Source organism: Podarcis vaucheri, assembly GCF_965113315.1.
Source record: "Podarcis vaucheri genome assembly, chromosome: 16".
Classification (NCBI taxonomy): domain Eukaryota; kingdom Metazoa; phylum Chordata; class Lepidosauria; order Squamata; family Lacertidae; genus Podarcis; species Podarcis vaucheri.
The window spans coordinates 42,274,234-42,296,999 of record NC_138754.1 but is presented as its reverse complement, the minus strand read 5'-3'; the positions used below and the strand labels follow the sequence as shown (position 1 = coordinate 42,296,999).

Sequence of the window (22,766 nt, the reverse complement as noted above, 5' to 3'; positions counted from 1 at the left end):
TGGCTCCCCGGGAATGCTCTCCCCATGCAGGTTCAGGCAGCGCCTTCATTACATACCTTCAGGCACCAGGTGAAAAGGTTCTTCATCAGCCAGGCCTTTGGCTGATTGACATCCCATGCCCTTTTAAAGGTGTTGTGGAAGGGGAGTTACTGGGTTGTCTTTGTTCTTACTTTTGTTATGTATTTTGTGTTTTTTTATATTATACTTTTATGTTGTGAACCATCCTGAGACCTATGGGTGTAGGTTGGTATACAGATTTATTAAAGAACAACAACAGCCTAACCCCTACACCAGGCAGCCTGCTGAAAGATTTTGTTGCCGTTTTGCTTGCTGCGCTGATGTATATGTTCAGCAAGGTCACTTGGCGAAGCTCGCCTTAGACTGCCATCATTCCGGACCGCCAGGACGGGGTGGCATTTCTAAATGTTGCCTTATGTTTAAACAAAAAAGCAGGCTTATTGCCTGTAAGAAAACTAGCAGCTTAGGGAATGTGAGATGGTAAGGGAGAGAAGGGAAACATATGGAAAGAAAACAGAAAAGCAAATAGGCAGTTTGGCTAAATGATGCAAAAGCAAAGCTTTTGGCAAAATGGCTTTGATTCTCTTGCTTGTTTTGGATGGTATAGTAAGGTAATCTTTGCAGGCAGTGTGTTGTAGTGGTTAGAATATTGGACTAGGTAGGGGCCAGCAAACTTTTTCAGCAGGGGGCCGGTCCCTCAGACCTTGTGGGGGGCCAGACTATATTCTTTTTTTGGGGGGGGGATGAATGAATTCCTCTGCCCCACAAATAACCCAGAGATGCATTTTAAATAAAAGGACACATTCTACTCATGTAAAAACACGCTGATTCCCGGACTGTCCGTGGGCCGGATTGAGAAGGCGATTGGGCTGGATCCGGCCCCCGGGCCTTAGTTTGCCTACCCATGGACTAGGACATGAGAGGCTCAAGTTTGAATCTTGGGCCAGTTATTGTCTCTTCCAGACTAACCTGTCCTACTGGGCAGCTGTGAGGACAGGAAGCAGGAGAGCCATGCACACCTCCTTGGGCTCATGGAAGTGAAAGGTGGGATATAAATGTATTAATCAGTCCCTGGTCTTGGAGCTTATGTTAACCTTTGCTCCTTTTAATATTAAATAATACTGAGGATGTGAGCTGATGTGTAAAAGGGCTGCAAGGAAGGGTCATGAGAAATGGGACAGTGCATAGAGATTTATGTCTAGGGTTGGATGGTATTTGGATCCTCTCCAGACCTTTGATTCTGTTATGCTTAAACAAGGATAACTGGGTTTGTTCAACATGTCCCTGAACTTTGGATTTCTCAAAGCTGCAAGGAAAGTGTATGGAGACAGCTGCTTTTTGGTTGTATCTGGTGCTGGCTGCTGATTGTCAGATGGCCTAGAGAGACCTTTGGCCTGACTCCATAGGATTGCTGCTGTGCTCTTAGAATTAATGAGATAGCGAGGGGCATTTATCCTGAACACTGACATTCAATTAAAATAATGCCGTAGAATGCGGGTTACCATGCAGAACATCTAAAGTTTGGACCCTCTAAAGGGAATTTGAGGGGAAAACCTGAGATTCTGAATATAAGGTTTCATTTTAGCCCTGTAATTTCCTTGATAGCCATATAAGCATCAATGGAAATCAATTGCTGCTTAAGTTCCTCCCCTTTCCTTGTGACTGGGCTATGATTTATTCTCTTGTTGATTTGCCTAGCAGATGAACTGTTAATGCTCTGCATGCCAGTTATTCTCCTCCCCCCATAACCACTTCCTGTGGTCAATCTGCTGGAATTATCATTTGAAGGGTTTCAGGGGGTGTTTTAGCTCAAGGGATTTACACCGCTGGCATTAGACTAAATGAATTGTGGCTTTTAAGGGCCTGTGAAATACCAGGGAACAGAAGTGCTTCCCCTTCCTTCCACATGGAGAATCTGTCCTTGGGAACCATCTATAAATTCTCTTATGCTTTTGAAGGCCCTTTTCATCCATTTCCCCTTGTCACTCCATGCACTCTATTAACAAGTGGCCGATCTCACAACTCACCCCTTGAGTGCCTTCTTGCAGCAGGGCAAGCCAGGGCTGGAGGATTGTTGGAGCTTAATGGGCAATGTGCTGGTGCTTGCTGCTGGAGTGCGCCCGCTGTGCTCCTCCCCTGGTGTGAGGGGAAGAAATGGACCAGAGAGCTGCCATTGAAACTAGGCTACCTACCTGTGATGGCCAGATCCAGCACCCTGGTTTGTAGCTCCCTAGCAAGCCAGCGTTCATAAACCAAGAACAAACTATGGTCAGAGGCAAGGGCAGCACAGTCCATTTTGCCACTGTAGGTGAAATAGGAAGTTGCCCCTCTCTCTCCCCCAACCGCCCCACCAAAGCTGGGGTCCTGGCTGCTGCTACTTTTCCTCACTTCTTGTGGTGGTGGGGTAGGAGGCACTTGTGGAACTCTGGCGCCACCATAAGCATCTCCTGCCCCCCTGCTCATCACCAGGTCATCCATGCACACCCAAGTCCTGACTTTTATATTATTTTGTATAGGGCTTTCTCAGTATATGTGTCACTTCACAGAATAACATAAGCAAAAGAAGATGGGTCCCTGCCTCAAAGAGCGTACAATCCAGTACTAAGGCAAAGCACAAAGCAGGGTGGGGGCGGGGAGGCCTGTCCTTCAAACTCTGCTAACATATTTATTTTTGGTATATAAATTCCATTATAATTTATCTCAGGATGATTTAACAGCATACTTAAAGCAAAAAAATACAGTAAACCTGCCAAAAGTACCAAATAACAATCAATGCAACACACAAGTAAAGTAGCAAAGTTAAAAACTTCATTTCCAATCTTTCAAAATACAAAATGCCTTGGGGAATAAAGAGGTTGGGCACCAGGCAAGCCTCCTCAAGGTGAGCCCACAGCCCCCCCCTTTGCCGCCCCCCGAATTGCGCCTGGTCAGGATGGCTAGCCTGGCTTGCTCGCAGCCAAGCCACGGGTGGCTAAAGCGGTCTGGTTTTTTAGTTTTTAATGTGCTGTCTCCTGATCTCTTACCTTCTGAATTTCTTATTTTAACTCCTATCGTAAGCTGCCTCAGGCATTTTAATGGAAAGGCAGGAACTAAACGTTTTAAATAAAATAAATGATAAGAGAGGTAGCACTTTACAGTTAGCTTTTGGCGGTGGGCATATTGCTATGGAGGACAGCAAAGAAGAACAGGGTCATCTTAAGAGAAAAGGGCAGCTGAAGGCCCCAGAGTTGACGGAGTGAGGGTCATGCAGACAGATATAATGGGAAATAAGGGTGCAGAGAGAGGAGGGGAAAAGCCCCAGGGCGGTTTGGGAGGCTCTGATCCAGATTTTGTGCTAAACAGCAGCAAGTCCCTGAACATTGCACAAAATGGTAAAAGAAGCTGCCTGTTTTTGTTTCCCAATAAATATTCAAACAAAAGTTTGAAACCCATCTGGGGGCAAGAGGAGTGGAAGACGTGTGCAGAGTTTACTTCTGTTCCTCCAGAGGAGCATTCTGTCCTCTTACAATACATTTCCATGCCAGGCCAGGCCAGAGTATTGCTAGCAGTCCTAGAGGATGACCTAAAAATGCTGCAAGCTCAGAGACTTGTGCTGCTGCCAGGACACTCTGTGTACGCTGTAGACCAGGACCTGCATTCCATAACCTGTATGTCAAGTTCTGAGAAAACAGCTGAGCACCCAAGTTGCTTCTTCGAAACCATTTCAAAACTTCTCTGCCTCCGCTAAGTGCTCCTTGTAGGTGATTTAATTCTTCTCACCTCCACCACCTGTAACCACCAGCACACAAATGATGCCTCTCTCAAGGACCTTTTGGTGTAAGTTGTGTGTTGACAAACAGCCAAAGATACATTTAGATCACCAGTGTGTTGTAAGTTTTGAAAAGAAACAATCCGCTGCCGCCTTGTTGCAGTTAAAGGAAGCCAGTCCTCAACACGTAGTGAGGAATGCTTGATTAAAATTGATTTAGGAAAAATAATATTGCCACTTGTTTCCTACTGTAAAGCCTTAGTGGGCCTCTAAATCAAAGCCATTCACTTTTCCTAGAAACTGGGAAGGAGGAGGAGACTCCTTTGTGCTGGGGGGCTGCACGGGGGCCTGTAGAATGTCTTGTGATCTTCAGCCAGGAATTCCCGTAGAGAAGAGGTGGGAGTCTCTTCATTAGCTGCCAAGGGATAATGCTCTGCTGAGCAACGCATTATGAGTTTTGTTCTTGCTGTTGTTCAGCTCTCTAAAAGCTTTGACTCCTCTACAGGCCGCATGTGCCACCTCCCTCCCCACCCCACCCCACCCCACCCTCCACTCTTTGACTCCCCTTTGCTTGCTGGTGTGTTTTGCTCTGCAACGTCACAGCACTTTATAAATACTTAGAATTGTCTGAACATCTCAAATAGCTGAATATTTTCTATGGTAATGTTAGTAATGTCATAAAGGGCTCTGTTCTCTCCCCCCCCCCCCCAGCAACCTTTAGATGAAATGTGGAAATTAAGTTTCAAAAAAATCAACTTGTTTTTAATATGAAATAGGCTTCCAATGTGGCAATGGCCAACCTTGCCCTGCAAATGTTCCTTTATTCTTGCTGAGGCTTGTGGGCTTTGTGCCCAGAAGTTTCTTTACAAGTCCTTTAAGAGCAAAAGGTACATTTTATCTTTAATTTTTTGTTTCTCTAATATACACAGGTTTAACTTGGAGGCAAACGGCATAGACACCCATATTGCATCCATGTTTGGGAAAAGATAGTTACTGCAGACAAGAGGGGATCAGGCGCTGACGAGAAGATGAGTATGTTAAAACCGAGTGGGCTTAAGGCCCCCACCAAAATCAGCAAGCCTGGAGGCACATTACTGAAAATAGCTGCATCAGCTGCTCCTGGTAAGGAAGATGAGGGGTGTGGCTTTTCCTTTTTTAACATTTTCTGATAAAAATGTAATGGTGCACATTTCTGATGCATGCTTATTTTTAATAGCTGCTATGTAGTGGGATGAATTTCTGAAGATGTTTTGCAAAAACAGGAGTCAGTTGGATGTTTGGTTGTGTGTGCGTGTGTGTTCGTTCTCCCAGCTCCCCTCCAAGCCTTTGGGACATGATATCCTCTCATTTCACAGGGAGGTGGGGGGTTGACCTCCAGCTAACATTATACTGACCTGACTATATAACCTGGTCCTTATTGGTCTGACGGGACTACAAACTCTGATTAGGTGATGTGACTGAAGTGTGGATACAAAAGCAGACATACATAGCTTCAGAATAAATATGTCTGACTCTCTCTGCTGTGTTTGGTTCCAGCCCCGTCAGAAAAGACAGCAGCCTGTGAGAAGACGCCAACTGCACCCACTTCAGAAGCACAGGATGAGTTCGTGGATGACTTCAGAATCGGGGAGCGTGTTTGGGTCAATGGGAATAAGCCTGGTTTTATCCAATTCCTGGGAGAAACACAATTTGCTCCTGGACAGTGGGCAGGGATTGTTTTGGACGAACCCATTGGCAAGAACGATGGCTCTGTGGCTGGAGTTCGCTATTTCCAGTGCGAGCCTCTAAGGGGAATTTTTACGAGACCCTCTAAGCTAACACGGAAAGTAGTGACTGAGGATGAAGCCAATGGTACACAGGCCTCTTCTGCTTCCCGGGCAACTTCGCCAACCTCTGTGTCAGCTGCTAGCCTCGTGTCTTCACCTTCTGCAGCAGCGCACCTGCCCCCCACAGGTATTCCCCACAAGACATCGCCTCCTACTGCTAAGGAACTCCCCACTTCTCAAATTACCAATCTTTCCAAAACGGCAAGCGAATCCATATCAAACCTTTCTGAAGCTGGCTCTCTGAAGAAAGGAGAAAGAGAACTCAAAATGGGGGACAGAGTTTTGGTAAGTTTGTTTTATTTCCACTAACAAACTGTGCCTCCATGTCAACCTGCCTATTCAAGGCCTTCAAGAGCTGAGGCAGGTGGCTGCTGCGGGGAGAGACTTCTGGGTGGCGGAGGCTGCAGGTGAATTGCTGTGTTCCCTACCCAGAGTGGATTGCCAGGGGCCAGCTCTGTTGTTTAGGACTCACGTGAAGATCTTTTAATTTATGGAAGATTTTTCTCATATATAAATGAAACAGCCATCTGTGGCCTTTTAGAAGTGGGTGGGATAAGTAGGCAGCCTCCACAAAGGGCAGGCAATTAGAATCATAGAATCATAGAGTTGGAAGAGGCCACAAGGGCCATCGAGTCCAACCCCCTGCCAAGCAGGAAACACCTTCAGAGCCCTCCTGACATATGGCTGTCAAGCCTCTGCTTAAAGACCTCCAAAGTAGGAGACTCCACCACACTCCTTGGCAGCAAATTCCACTGTTGAACAGCTCTTACTGTCAGGAAGTTCTTCCTAATGTTTAGGTGGAATCTTCTTTCTTGTAGTTTGGATCCATTGCTCCGTGTCCGCTTCTCCGGAGCAGCAGAAAACAACCTTTCTCCCTCCTCTATGTGACATCCTTTTATATATTTGAACATGGCTATCATATCACCCCTTAACCTCCTCTTCTCCAGGCTAAACATGCCCAGCTCCCTTAGCCGTTCCTCATAAGGCATCGTTTCCAGGCCTTGGACCATTTTGGTTGCCCTCCTCTGGACACGTTCCAGTTTGTCAGTGTCCTTCTTGAATTGTGGTGCCCAGAACTGGACACAGTACTCCAGGTGTGGTCTGACCAGAGCAGAATACAGTGGCACTATTACTTCCCTTGATCTAGATGCTATACTCCTATTGATGCAGCCCAGAATTGCATTGGCTTTTAATTAAGCAGCATCTCTTTGTCAGGAGAGACTGCATGATCCAGGCTTACCAAATGCAGATATGGCAGGACCACCTGCCTGTCCAGCAGAGGCTGGTTGGAAGGAAGTAGGATCATGCAGCAGGCAGCCTCTGCATTGGGCAAAAATCTTTGGGTTGTATCTGTTGTCTCTCCTGCTCAGAGTAGATCAGTTGAAATTAATGGAGATGACTAACAGGTCCATTAACATCAGTGAAACTGCTTTGCGTAGGTCTAAGCATTGGATACAACCCTTTGGGCTCACAGGGACCTTTTGATAGTTGAAACAACTTATTTACAGCAGCACAGTTTGAGAATTGCAATCTCGTGCCTCCCCAGCATTTCACATCTTGTAGCTAAGAAGTCGGGTTCAGATGATTCTGTGGCTAAATTGCAGGGATTTAATCAAACCATAGAAGTCCCTAGAATGAAACCAAAGGGAGAAGGACCATAAGTCTATGGCGTGTAACCCGCTAGTTCAGAAACTTGTCAGAGCAAAGTCCTTCTCCTGGGTCTTCTCCTGGGTTCCCCCCTGCTCTCATTCAATATCCTGTGACCCAGACATTCTCCAGCTGCGTTTGCTGTTCACGCTTGTGGGCAGTTAAGGCCAATTGGTGTTGGCAGTTGCTGGGGAAGACCAGCCCAGGACCTGCTGCTGCAAGTCTGAATGACGTTCTTTCTCAAGGCAACATAAATGCTGTTGGGCTTGCCCACTTCAAGGAAGAAGCTCATTTACCTTGCACACACTGACAGCAGGAACATTACATGAAGTCTGTCTACAGTACTTCTTGTTACTTTCTTAGACAAGTTAAGTGACTCTGTTTGCCTGCTTGTCACAGCTCTGCAGACCTGGCAGTTTCTCCCCAAAAGGCACAACTTAATCTGAGACCTGTTAGATACAAGTAGATGCTTTGACTGGGCTGTCAATGGGAAGAGCAATCTGGAAAGCCTTTCAGGGCCCGTCATTTGGGAATCATTTTGGTTATCATTCTCATCATGGCCTTGGCCTGTCAAAAGCAGTAAGGATCCATCCTGTCTAGAATTATGGCTTTTGTTTATATAGGCTCTTGCGATGGCACCATATTTTAGAATGGAAGTAAGTGGGTTTGAAATGAGAATTTTAATGTCTGAATTTTAACACATGTATAACCTGAGCAAGAAAAAATCCAGTTTAATCATTGAAAGTGATCCTATACATATCTGCTCAGAAGTAAGCCCCATAAAAGTCAATAGGATTATCTGCTACCAGGTAAAAGTGTGTAGGATTGCAGCCTTAAATCCAGTTTCCCACTGATACTACTACATAGATATCTTAACCAGTGGTGTAAATCTGATCATTTTAATTTGCAGTTAAATCGCTACATTATTTAGAATAGGATACTTTGTTTAATTTTTTGAGATAACATGATTTCTTTATTAGTTTTCAGTAAGAAAATAGTTTTCAGTGCTTTGATAGATAAGTTTGCTGGTTAGCTTTATTATTTGAGCTCCTTCCCCACCCGAGCAACTGTTTCATCTCCTATTTGTAATCTTTAGCTTGTAGTAGCTGTACTCTCTCTCTCTCTCTCTCGGTGATCCTACGGGGTCGAGGAAGATGGTCTTCCATGAACACAATATTAGTGGTGTGTCCGTAAATGACTGTGGAGGACGGTTCTGGATCCGCACATCTTTTCATAGCGTGGACATAGTTTACGGGTGGGAGTTGATCATGAAGATGATTTGTCAAATGTGCCAAATGTGCCTTCCTCTTTGCTTGTTTCTCCCTTCTGTCCCGAATTTGTGCTTCTTCAAAATCTACCACACCTTTTGTACAGGCTATTCTCCATGAGCCTTTTTTTTGGGGGGGGGGGTTGGAAGACGCCTGTGCGCTAATTTGTTTTATGTGTGGAGATCAGTGCACACTGATCCATGCACAGTCTTTGCAGAAAGGCTCTTTTCCGATAGCATGAGTATCACAACGGTTGGTATTCTCTTACTGCTGCAGCCTTCATGCACCTTCACAGCCGTCATAACATATCGCTAGTTATCTTTCACCTGTTTTGCCATTGAGGGCTTTTGGGATACTTTTGGGGGACTACTTGTTGCCCACACCTCTCTCCCCTGTTAAAATGAACACAGAGCAAACAGCCCAATGAGATGGTTCTCATTTTCAGTGTCCATTAAGGAGGATATTTGATGACAGATGTGAGCCTAAGCATTTGTGGCTTTCCTTCAGAGTTGGTTCTTGTCAAAGGAAGAGGGATGCTTCTAAATAAACCCATAAAAGTAGAGGAAATTCAGGAGGCGATAAAGAAGATGAAACTGGGGAAAGCTCCGGGGCCAGATGGCTTATCGGCAAAATATTACAAAGTCCTAGAAGAACTTTTAACACTTTGTGAAGTAATGAATGAGATTTTAAGAGGGGGAAGATTACCAGCGTCCTGGAAAGAAGCATACATCACGCTAATACCGAAACCTGACTCGGATAAACTTAATATTAAGAACTTCAGATCGATTTCATTATTAAATAATGATTATAAGATCTTTGCAGATGTAATGGCGAGTCGACTTAAAAAGTTCTTAGTCAAGCTCATTCATAATGATCAAGCTGGTTTTCTACCCAATAGGCAAATAAAAGACAACATAAGACATATAATAAACCTTACTGAATATCTAGAATGCAAAAATGAAATTCCCGCGGTATTACTGTTCATTGACGCCGAAAAGGCTTTTGACAATGTATCCTGGCATTTTCTAATAAAATGTTTGGAAATGACAGGGATAGAGGGCACATTCCTGGAAGAAATAAAGGCAATTTATTCACAACAAAGTGCTAAATTAATTATTAATAACAACTTAACAGAATCCTTTGAAATTTTGAAGGGTACAAGACAGGGGTGCCCTCTGTCACCTCTTTTGTTTATTATGGTGTTAGAAATAATCACAAATAAGATAAGGAAAACTTCAGAGATACGCGGAATAAGAATTGGAGTGAAAGAATATAAATTGAAAGCATATGCCGATGATCTTATGCTGTCGCTGGCAGATCCAAAAAAAAGTGTCGGTAAAGTATTAGATCTGCTAGAAGAATTTGGAAAGTTATCCGGCTTTAAATTAAATAGAACAAAAACTAAAATGATGACTAAAAACATGAAAGAAGAGGTAAAAAAACATATTGAATTACAGACTGGGATCAAAGCAACTAAAAAAGTAAAATACCTCGGAATTTGGCTAACGATGAAGAACATAAATCTAATGGAAGACAATTACACAAACACATGGAAAGAAATAAGGAAGGACCTGGATACCTGGAACAGAATAAAACTCTCCTGGTCGGGAAGAATGGTGGCAATTAAGATGAGTTTATTACCGAAATTGCTGTTCTTATTTCAAAATATACCAATAATTAGGGGAACCTCAGTATTTAAAGATTGGCAGAAAGTACTCTCTAAATTTATTTGGCAAGGAAAACGGCCAAGAATTAGATTCAAATTACTCACAGATCAAAGAGATAGGGGAGGATTTGCGGTTCCAAATTTGAAGCTGTATTATGAAACCTCGTGCCTTTGCTGGGTTAAAGATTGGATTGTCATCAAAAACACAGATCTGTTAGATTTAGAAGGATTCAATATAAGATTTGGTTGGCACGCTTATTTGTGGCGTAATAAGGAAAAGGATTTTCTAATCATATTATTAGAGGGCCACTGTTGGAAGTATGGGAGAGAAACAAAAAATTATTGGAAAAAAATACCCCTTGGTGGTTATCAACCATTGATATCTTAACAATAAAAAAACAAACATTGAAGGAGAAAGATGGACTTACGAAGATTTGCTAATAAAAACAGAAAATGGATGGAAGATTCAATGGTTCCTCTTCATCCTGGAGAAGAGTGACTAGTGGGGTGCCACAGGGTTCTGTCTTGGGCCCGGTCTTATTCAACATCTTTATCAACGACTTGGATGATGGACTCAAGGGCATCCTGATCAAATTTGCAGATGACACCAAACTGGGAGGGGTGGCTAACACCGCAGAGGACAGGATCACCCTTCAAAATGACCTTGACAGATTAGAGAACTGGGCAAAAACAAACAAGATGAATTTTAACAAGGAGAAATGTAAAGTATTGCACTTGGGCAAAAAAAATGAGAGGCACAAATACAAGATGGGTGACACCTGGCTTGAGAGCAGTACATGTGAAAAGGATGTAGGAGTCTTGGTTGACCACAAACTTGACATGAGCCAACAGTGTGACGCGGCAGCTAAAAAAGCCAATGCAATTCTGGGCTGCATCAATAGGAGTATAGCATCTAGATCAAGGGAAGTAATAGTGCCACTGTATTCTGCTCTGGTCAGACCACACCTGGAGTACTGTGTCCAGTTCTGGGCACCACAATTCAAGAAGGACACTGACAAACTGGAACGTGTCCAGAGGAGGGCAACCAAAATGGTCCAAGGCCTGGAAACGATGCCTTATGAGGAACGGCTAAGGGAGCTGGGCATGTTTAGCCTGGAGAAGAGGAGGTTAAGGGGTGATATGATAGCCATGTTCAAATATATAAAAGGATGTCACATAGAGGAGGGAGAAAGGTTGTTTTCTGCTGCTCCAGAGAAGCGGACACGGAGCAAGGATCCAAACTACAAGAAAGAAGATTCCACCTAAACATTAGGAAGAACTTCCTGACAGTAAGAGCTGTTCGACAGTGGAATTTGCTGCCAAGGAGTGTGGTGGAGTCTCCTACTTTGGAGGTCTTTAAGCAGAGGCTTGACAACCATATGTCAGGAGTGCTCTGATGGTGTTTCCTGCTTGGCAGGGGGTTGGACTCGATGGCCCTTGTGGTCTCTTCCAACTCTATGATTCTATGATTCTATGATTAGGCCATATGAAGAGATAAAGAATAAACTGACAGGTTGGATCCAATTTCACCAAATTAATGCTATGTGGACTGAAGATAAAAAGAATGGGATGAATGAAAAAAAATCCAGATTCCAGGTAGAAATATTAGAAAATAAATCAAAACTCCTATCAAAAATGTACAGCCAGTTGCTTGAATGGGATACCAAAGATGAAGAAATAAAGGAAGTAATGGTGAAATGGGCGATAGACTTTGGATACAACATAGAGTTTGATAAGTGGAAGAAACTCTGGAATAAAGGTATGAAATTCTCGGCATGTACAGCACTTAGAGAGAACATGGATAAAATGATGTACAGGTGGTACATCACGCCTGTAAAATTAGAAAAAAATGTACAAAACCAGAGACAAATCATGCTGGAAATGTAAGATTAAGGAAGGCAATTTTTATCACATGTGGTGGTTGTGTGAGGTAATTAGAAAGTTTTGGGAACCTATTTACAATGAACCAAAAAAAATATTTAAATATACCTTCACAAAAAAACACGAGGCCTTCCTTCTGGGGATAATTGGAGAAGAAAGTAAAAAGGAAGACCAAACACTTTCCCAATATGCAACTGTGGCTGCTAGAATACTAATAGCACAAAATTGGAAGACATCAAAAATCCCAACCATAAACGAGTGGCAATCTAAATTATTTGATTATATAGAATTGGCAAAAATGACACAGAAAATAAGAAACTAAAAAGGTACAAAGTTTAATAATGAATGGAATAAATTTATGACATATATTGAAACAGATGTAAAAAACTTAAAAATCACAGTAGGCCCGATATAATGCTTGCGATGTAAAGAGTTTTAAGAAAACGAAACTGCAGATAGAAAACTTCTTGTAACATATTCCGAAACCAAGTTGAAGGGAAGTCAAGTATGTTGTGTGATTTAGTTATTTAGTTATTGTACATTTAAATTGTTGGTGTCTTATGTTATGTAATGTTTTTCTTTTTTGATGTTGTTTTTCTGTGTTTTGTTTGTCTTTTTTGCTGTTTTAATGTTTGGTGTTGTATAATGAATTGAAACTAATAAAAAAAAAAAGGAAGAGGGATGCTTCTGACCCAATTTGGTGAATGTACTTAAGTTCTCTTAACGTGTTCTTCTGTAGTCAAAATATAGCTCACCTGAGAGGACCTTGCCTTAAATGGTCACACTGAATATTGTGTAATAAGAGCTATCTTAAATGATCCTGGTACACAAAGGTTGAATCTGCTTTTTAAAAGTCCGTGGAGGTTGTGACTTTCCTTGTACAGTAAAAGGGTTCTGAGAATATTGTTGCTTCAGGGTGTATGGAGTTCCAGCCAAGTGATACTCTTCTAGAAGATAAGGAGCATAGAAAAGTCAGTGATATGTCTGCTTTTGCATTCAGCAACCAGATGAAGCGGTTGTCCTTCTTAGAAGCCAATGGGCACCCATATTTGATTAAAGCATGTCCAAATGGAAACAATCTAAAACATTTGCCTTTCCTGCCATTGTATCAGAAGCACTTCAGAGCTTTTGAAAGGAATATCTTTGAAAGGAATACAGTGTGTTTTTCAACATCTTGTTCAGATGAAGTTTCTGTAGTTTGCAGAAAGAAATGGAACTGGTTTTCTTTATGTCTGGAGGTGGGGCATCCAAGAAGGGGGGTAATGCACGGCTCAGAAGATGGTGTGATGGTCCAGAGCAGAAGTTTCCACTTAGGGACGAAAGAGGGATAAGGAAGGTGTGCAGCTATGCACAGGCATTTGATTCCCAAATGTATTTTGGGGTAGACCAACTAAAATTTCTTAATATTTTGAAAGGAATGTCTAGCCCTTGTGGTTGCACCTATAAGTTAAGAGTAAAGGCAATAAAGGAGCAAGTCAGAGGATCACAACTGGAATTAAGAGCCTAAGAAGAACTCTACTGGATCAAGACAAAGGCATCCTGTGGCGAACCAAGTGCATTGGCTACCTCACTGCTATCCCCGAATTCTAGACTAAGGAACTGCTTTTCACTTAAAATGTTATTTCAAGCTCTTATATCACTGTATGAAGACTGGACTGAACACATTAAATCTGCAACCAGGCCATAGTGCATGCGTACTTCACATAAGGTCTTGTTGCAGAAGCTGGCAGGGCAACAGGGAAATGAACAGTTAAATAATTTTGTGGCTTGTTGGATTTGGATACAGTTCTGTGGTCTCTAAACAAGATTGCTCCTGATGTAGGATTTACAGTTGGGTCTTGTATGGCTTTGACATAGCTTGATAAAATCTCCCATTGCTACAGATGAGTTCTAAAGCAGAAACTTGTGCTGCCAGATGTTCACAAAATGTTGCAAAGCAGATTTCCTTGCTTGGGTGGGGCTTAAAAGGAGGCAGCTTTTGGTTTTATTGTGAATTGTTCAGCTCATCTCTCATTTTATTGATCTTCCTCAGAGTATGGATAGATAAGGCAAAGTCCACATTAAATTTCACATTTGTTGTGCAGAGCAAAAAAGGTGGTTTATGTACAGATTAAAATATAATGGAGGTTTGGCGATAGTAACTAAACAGCAGTAACATTTGTACTATAGTATCACATCAAACATATAATTTTTAGATCAGTAATACAGAAAAAAATAGCTGTTGCAGGATAACAGGAACGGTTTGGATTCTTAGATCACGGACTGCAGTTTCTTGAAGATGGACTTCTGGCAAGTGATGGGCTGCACCTCACAACGGTTGGGAGAAATGTTTTTGCCAAAAATCTCAGAAACCTCATCAGGAGGGCTTTAAACTGACTAATGTGGGGGAGGGAGACAGTGCTCCTGAAGGTAGGAGTCTATCAATTAATGAAGATGATCATCCAAATGTCATAGACCAAATGGAGCAAACAGCACGCGGACCTAGTGGAGGGAGGAAAAAATCCTTAAATAAGAGACACGGGGGAATGATTAATGGACTTCAATGTCTGTACACTAATGCGCAAAGCATGGGAAATAAACAAGATGAGCTTGAGCTCTTGGTACAGCAAACTAAATATGACATAATAGGCATCACTGAAACCTGGTGGGATAAGTCCCACGATTGGAATGTAATAATGGAGGGATACAATCTATTTCAGAGAAACAGACCAGACAAGAAAGGAGGAGGAGTGGCGTTATATGTCAGGGGTGTGTATACCTGTGAAGAGATCCAAGATTTAGAACCTCAAAGCCAAAGTGAGAGCATTTGGGTCAAAATTAAGGGAGAGAAGAATAACAGAGACCTCATTGTGGGAGTTTACTATAGATCCCCAAGCCAAACGGAGGACATAGATGATGCCTTCCTGGAACAGATGGCCAAGCATGCAAAAGGAAGGGAGATAGTAGTAATGGGGGACTTCAATTACCCGGATATTTGTTGGACGTCAAACTCAGCCAAGAGCATAAGGTCAAACAGATTCCTCACTGGCCTTGCAGACAACTTCATTGTCCAGAAAGTGGGAGAAGCAACAAGAGGAACAGCCATTTTAGACCTGGTCCTAACCAATGTTGATGACCTGGTTAGTGGGGTAGATGTGGAAGGATCATTAGGTGCGAGTGATCATGCTCTTCTGAAGTTTACTATACAGCGGACAGTAGCAGCCAAGCATACTAGGACTCAATTTCTTGACTTTAAGAAAGCCGACTTCATAAAACTTAGGGAAGTGCTGGGTGAGATCCCATGGACAGCAATACTAAAAGGAAAGGGAGTTCATGATGGCTGGGAGTTTGTTAAGACGGAGATAGTAAAAGCACAACGTCAGGCAATACCAATGAGACGAAAACATGGAAGGTGCCTAAAGAAACCAGGGTGGCTATCTAAAGAACTTTTAACTGAATTAAGATTAAAAAAGGATGTGTACAAAAATGGAAAAGGGGGGAAACCACCAAAGAGGAATTCAAACAAATAGCCAGCACGTGTAGACACAAAGTCAGAAAAGCTAAAGCACAGAATGAACTCAGGCTTGCTAGAGAGGTTAAAAGCAACAAAAAAGGCTTTTATGGGTATGTTCGTAGGAAAAGGAAGAACAAAGAAACAGTGGGGTCACTCAGAGGAGAAGATGGTGAAATGCAAACAGGGGACACAGAAAGGGCTGAACTCCTCAATGCCTTCTTTGCCTCAGTCTTCTCCGATAAAGAAGACAATGCCCGACCTGAAGAATTTGAAGCAAATGATTCAGCAAAGGAAACACAGCCCAGAATAACTAAGGAGATAGTACAAGAATATTTGGCTAGATTAGATGTATTCAAGTCTCCAGGGCCAGATGAACTGCATCCAAGAGTATTAAAAGAACTGGCAGATGTGATCTCAGAACCACTGGCAGTCATCTTTGAGAATTCCTGGAGAACAGGCGAAGTCCCGGCAGACTGGAGGAGGGCAAATGTTGTTCCTATTTTCAAAAAGGGGAAAAGAGAGGACCCAAATAATTACCGCCCAGTCAGTCTGACATCAATAGCAGGGAAGATTCTGGAGCAGATCATTAAGCAAACAGTCTGTGAGCACCTAGAAAGGAATGCTGTGATCACCAATAGTCAGCATGGATTTCTGAAAAATAAGTCATGTCAGACTAACCTGATCTCGTTTTTTGACAGAATTACAAGCCTGGTAGATGAAGGGAACGCAGTGGATGTAGCCTACCTTGATTTCAGCAAAGCATTTGACAAGGTGCCCCATGATATTCTTGTAAAGAAGCTGGTAAAATGCGGTCTTGACTATGCTACCACTCAGTGGATTTGTAACTGGCTGACTGACCGAACCCAAAGGGTGCTCATCAATGGTTCCTCTTCATCCTGGAGAAGAGTGACTAGTGGGGTGCCACAGGGTTCTGTCTTGGGCCCGGTCTTATTCAACATCTTTATCAACGACTTGGATGATGGACTCAAGGGCATCCTGATCAAATTTGCAGATGACACCAAACTGGGAGGGGTGGCTAACACCCCAGAGGACAGGATCACACTTCAAAACGACCTTGACAGATTAGAGAACTGGGCCAAAACAAACAAGATGAATTTTAACAGGGAGAAATGTAAAGTATTGCACTTGGGCAAAAAAAATGAGAGGCACAAATACAAGATGGGTGACACCTGGCTTGAGAGCAGTACATGTGAAAAGGATGTAGGAGTCTTGGTTGACCACAAACTTGACATGAGCCAACAGTGTGACGCGGCAGCTAAAAAAGCCAATGCAATTCTGGGCTGCATCAATAGGAGTATAGCATCTAGATCAAGGGAAGTAATAGTGCCACTGTATTCTGCTCTGGTCAGACCACACCTGGAGTACTGTGTCCAGTTCTGGGCACCACAATTCAAGAAGGACACTGACAAACTGGAACGTGTCCAGAAGAGGGCAACCAAAATGGTCAAAGGCCTGGAAACGATGCCTTATGAGGAACGGCTAAGGGAGCTGGGCATGTTTAGCCTGGAGAAGAGGAGGTTAAGGGGTGATATGATAGCCATGTTCAAATATATAAAAGGATGTCACATAGAGGAGGGAGAAAGGTTGTTTTCTACTGCTCCAGAGAAGCGGACACGGAGCAATGGATCCAAACTACAAGAAAGAAGATTCCACCTAAACATTAGGAAGAACTTCCTGACAGTAAGAGCTGTTCGGCAGTGGAATTTGCTGCCAAGGAGTGTGGTGGAGTCTCCTACTTTGGAGGTCTTTAAGCAGAGGCTTGACAACCATATGTCAGGAGTGCTCTGATGGTGTTTCCTGCTTGGCAGGGGGTTGGACTCGATGGCCCTTGTGGTCTCTTCCAACTCTATGATTCTATGATTCTATGATTCTATGATAATTTTGGTTATGTTGAGACTGATGAGTGATGTTTTCTCTTGTTACATTGATTGATTGGTTGTTAAATTTGTATAATGCCCTTCACCTGCAGAACTCAGGACAGATCACAACATAAAAATACAGTACAAGATAAACACTCTGGAGGCTTAACCACTGTGTGTGTGAGTCTCCCCATCCATGCTCTAGTATTTACGCATTCATTCGTCATTCTCAGCTCAGTCCATTTTGTGCTTTAGATAAAGTTGGTTCTTCTCTGTGAAATGCGTGATGCCCCAATAAACCCATCTGTAAATCTAGCATTTTCTTGGTTTGGATGTTTTGCCTGGGCCCTGTTTTTGTGCATGGGACTATTCCAGAAGCCTAGGATATAGGCTTCAAATTTCTGAGCTCCCTGGATGCCTGGGATATAGGGCCAGCCCAAGACATTTTGGCATCTCAAGTAAACCACAGAATGTTGTCTCCTTCCCTGCCAGGGAAGATTGGGTGAGTGAAGATCTACATCAGGAACAAGAGGGAATAAAGATCTACATTGGAATCTGCTGACCCTGTGGATCCAGTCACCTGAGATGGTTGCCTCACCTTGCCTCATGAGTGGGACAGCTCTGCTAGGATAGTTCTTCTCTCTCAGCCTTGTTCACTCTGAGCCAGCGTTTGAAGTTTGGCAGGTGCCAGGCACATTTGGCACCTGACCATCATCCACTTGCAACTAAGATGGCACCTGACGTCTCCACCAGCAGAAGGTGCATCCCTGGGGATCCTTGGATCTGGACTGTTTTCATTGCCTTCTTGCATTCTGCATACCACACAGTTTTGTGTTCTGCAGGTGAAGAATTTTAAAGACACTTGTTTACCTTGCTAGGATTGTTCATGCCATCTGTTCTCCTCAGGAAGCCTTTTATGTGCTTGTAGAAAAGAGAGATAAACATCTCCTTCGAGTCCGCATTGTGGAAAATATATGCTACTTTTGAATTTGACAAATGAAGTTTAATCATGGTGTTATCCATGCTTGTGATTAAAAACACGACTGAGTACCAAACTAAACTCTTCCTCTCATCACCCCAGGCTGCAAAATAGTCCCAGTGATTTGCCAGATCAGCTGCTTTGGCTCATTACTATTTTATATCACCCTTTCTGAATTATATGGCGTTGTCATGCTCTGCTAAAAAAAGATTTGGCAGTTCTTCTTATGCTCTTCAATTTTTTAGCACACTCCCTCCATTTGAGTGAAGGACACTAGTGCAGCTATTTTAATCATGTTGCAACATTGCCCTTGTTTTTGCTAAATTTGTCAAGTGGACTTTCTAGAAAAGGGGAATAATACCAGTAACCATACCAGTAGCAATAATAATACTTTAATTGTTTATACCCCACTCATCTGGCTGTGTTTCCCTACCACTCTGGGCAGCTTATGACACACATAAAAACATAGCAAAACATCAAACATTTAAACTTCCCAATACAGGGCTGACTGTGTGGTCTGGAACTAAGTTTCAGCAAAACTAAAGCATAGTAGCATGTCAACCAACTATACTATTTTCGAGCTAAGTACTAGCAATAGATTATGTTTCGTAATTTTTTCTGCAAAAGCTGTTGAAATTTAATTGACATATTGCTCCAGGGCATGCGGCAGTCTCAATGCAGGCTCCTGTGGTTTGGGCTCTGGCCTATTCTTCTAGGGAACAGGCAGCAATGTTGTGCTGAAGTGCAGACAGGACTCTTGAATTTTCATGAGCTTATCAGATCCTCTTTCCCCCTCCCTGGCCGGTTTGTCTTCAGGTTTGTCATAAATTCCTGTTCCATACATTGACCACTTCTGCCTTATTATTTCTTAAGGTTTAGAGCATAAATTATACCACCCGTATCAAGGGTGAGAAAGCTATAGCAACAACAACAACAACAAGAACAGCTTATTAAATAAAGAAATTTGAGGATTCATCTGAGGATCCCATGGCAGTTTATAACATAAAAACACAAAAATACCTAACATAGCAGCAAACAAAAACAATACTCGCCCCCCCCCCAGCTTAAAAGGCCATAGATTGTTTAATTATCCAAAGACCTGGGAGAAGTTGTAACCTGAATCAAATTGTGCATATAGTAGGTGCTGTGAACACAAAGTGCTCCTGACACCTTAATTGAACGTGCACTTTAAAAATAAAACTTAATTTATATTAAACGATGGAAACGATGCCTTATGAGGAACGGCTAAGGGAGCTGGGCATGTTTAGCCTGGAGAAGAGGAGGTTAAGGGGTGATATGATAGCCATGTTCAAATATATGAAAGGATGTCACATAGAGGAGGGAGAAAGGTTGTTTTCTGCTGCTCCGGAGAAGCGGACACGGAGCAATGGATCCAAACTACAAGAAAGAAGATTCCACCTAAACATTAGGAAGAACTTCCTGACAGTAAGAGCTGTTCGACAGTGGAATTTGCTGCCAAGGAGTGTGGTGGAGTCTCCTTCTCTGGAGGTCTTTCAGCAGAGGCTTGACAACCATATGTCAGGAGTGCTCTGATGGTGTTTCCTGCTTGGCAGGGGGTTGGACTCGATGGCCCTTGTGGTCTCTTCCAACTCTATGATTCTATGATTCTATGATTCTATTCTTGTGTATAAATTTATTAGAAGCTCTTAGTATTAGGGAAGTTTGTGTTGGTGGGTTGGCCTTCAAATTTCCTGTCAAGGTTAAAAGGGCCGTTTCTGGTCTATTGTGCTTGTTGGCAGTTGTAACAGGTAGCTTCCTCTGCCAAAAAAAGAAATGAAATGTCCAAAATAACTAAGCTGAATGAAATATATTTCTTTGAGGAACTAGTTGCTATTTTGAATTTGACATGTGCTGAGAACGGCAGTTCCTGACAATTGGTTGTGGGTGCGTCTGCAGTGGTTCAGTCTTGTCTCAGTTGGGCAAATGTACAATGGAAGCTTCCAAATATGCACGTGGTCATTTTGCTTCCATCCCTGCTACAGTTTTGTTTCTATGGCACAACAGCTTCTGGGGGCCAAACAGTGGTTTACGAAACTTGAATGTAAGCCATGCTTTGCAAACCCACTTCAAACCATGGTTTCTAATTCTGGTTGCTGGTTGATTGAAAACCTGGCTTGCCAGTTTGGTCGTCTTGCCAAACCAAGATGCATAGTCTGTTGTCAAAGTCTCTGAGGAGTTGTGTGAGGAACAAAGTAACCAATTTGGAAGAATTGTTGGGTGTGCATTGGAGAATGCATGGTAGTAGGTTAAAAATTAGCTAAATATGAAAATGCAGTGAAAATGATTAGAGTATGCAAAGTAAATCTTGTGCTTCCAATTTAGTTTTGGTACTTCTTTTTTTAAAGGAAATTTCTTTTGTTAAAAAATCCTTCTTTCTCCTTGCAATCAGGTTGGTGGAACAAAAGCTGGCGTAGTCCGTTTCCTGGGGGAGACTGACTTTGCGAAGGGAGAATGGTGTGGCGTTGAATTAGATGAACCCCTAGGGAAGAACGATGGTGCAGTAGCTGGAACAAGGTTAGTTCAAAATCCAGGAAGCCCTGGGAGGGCATATCACTGTCTCTGTGCTCTCATACAAGGGCTCTGCACCTGCGCTGAGCCAACTTCTGTCTGTTCCAGCATCCTAGCCAGGGAGCTTGCACTCACTCCACGTCCTACTCAAGATAAATCTCTTTTTAATCTCAACTGCACATGCGTCAAGGAGCGGAATGAGCAGCTAGCCACATGGTACTGCTCCAGCTGCAGTTTAGGGAACTTGCTTTCTGTGAGTCACCTTCAAACTCCTATTTTGATAGTGAGCCTTTCCTTTTTCCTTAGTTTTCTTGTTAGTAGACCCCCCCCTTTTTTCCACCTTTCCCGTTTTGCATCTTGTGTATCTTGTGTCCCACATTCCCCCCATGGCACAGCAAGTAACTTTTTCCATAGATGCGAGGCAGGGGGAGTGTCAAGGGAACATGACCATGGGTGAAAGCTGCCATTTCAGACCATGTTATGGCTTACCATGTGACAAAAATATATGGCACCCCTTTGGAATAAGCATGCATAAGATGTAGCAGCACATTAAATGGATACCAAAGTAAACAGGAACTGATATTTGGCCCAGTTCCTAAAGGAGGTAATACTAGAAACTGGGGGGTTAACAGAATTTTCACAAGGTTTCCCAACTCCTTCCACTGTACAACCATTCCGCCTGCCTCCTGCATAGGGGCCATCTGCCCCAGGTGGAAGCATGGGCACCTACTCCTTGCCCATTTCCCCCACTCCCCTTTTCTGGTACAAATGGCTTCTTCAGATTTTCTGCATTTCTGTGGCCACACACCATCCCCAAAACTTGCCTCCCGCATGCAGGCCGCTCAGAAGGGTCTCTTAAAATAGAAGTGTATGAGAGGTTATGAAAAGTGAAGGAAGGAGAGTGCAAACTGTTCACTAAACATCTCTGGAAATGCTGAATAGTGAGCATCAATGTGATGCTAATTTTCAAGCTCTCCCCCTAAGTCGTGCAATGTGGAGTCAGTCTTATGTAGACAAGGAGGACCTATTACAACAACAACAACAACACTTTCTTACGATCAAAGACCAACATAAGGAGGGGTACAATCATTTTAAACCTTTTTTAAAAAACAACAACCTAAAATGAGTTAAAACAGAATATACCATATTTTTCGCTCTATAACACGCACCCGACCATAACACGCACGTAGTTTTTAGAGGAGGAAAATCCGTAGGCATGCCACCCGTAGGCATTCCCTCCATAACACGCACAGACATTTCCCCTTACTTTCTAGGAGGAAAAAAGTGAGTGTTATGGTGCAAAAAATACGGTATATATAAAATCTGCTGAGTTAAAAAAATAGTCTCTCCAAGCCATAACAGAGCAATTGCATTTCTTCATATACTGCTGTAGTCCTATTGACTGTCTGGCAATTTAACATGTAAGCATCTCACTGAATTGCTTCTGACCCAAGGTATTTATGATTAGTGCTGACATGTGTGTGTCTTTGTGAATGTTTGCATGCGCAACATATTTTTACATACTTGAATAGAACTATACATTAGCAATTATGTTTGTCTGTGGAGTATGGCTTTCATTAATGGTGATCTCCCCTCCCCCACAGGTACTTCCAGTGCCAGCCCAAATATGGTTTGTTTGCTCCTGTCCATAAAGTTACCAAGATTGGCTTCCCATCAACTACACCGGCAAAAGCCAAGGCAGCGGTCAGGAAAGCCATCCCAATGCCCTCCAGCTTGAAACGCAGCCCAAGTGCCTCTTCCATCAGCTCACTGAGTTCTGTGGCATCATCAGTAAGCAGCAAGCCAAGCCGTACAGGACTAGTAAGCTTAC

The 22,766-nt window shown here is 42.9% G+C and overlaps 1 protein-coding gene across 15 annotated transcripts in view; it reads left to right on the top strand.

Annotated features, from left to right (window-relative positions):
- The window catches only part of CLIP1 (CAP-Gly domain containing linker protein 1), a 111,917-nt gene that overhangs the window by 20,977 nt on the left and 68,174 nt on the right, over window positions 1-22,766 (top strand). For 14 of the 15 annotated variants that reach the window (XM_082203762.1, XM_082203757.1, XM_082203761.1 and 11 more), the window contains exons 2-5: window positions 4,696-4,888; window positions 5,303-5,877; window positions 20,817-20,941; window positions 22,540-22,756. In XM_082203762.1, the coding sequence (XP_082059888.1) occupies window positions 4,795-4,888; window positions 5,303-5,877; window positions 20,817-20,941; window positions 22,540-22,756 (1,011 nt within the window). In that variant the 5' untranslated portion in view covers window positions 4,696-4,794. The remainder of the gene's footprint in view (window positions 1-4,695; window positions 4,889-5,302; window positions 5,878-20,816; window positions 20,942-22,539; window positions 22,757-22,766) is intronic. The other variant, XM_082203767.1, reaches the window with a different exon arrangement.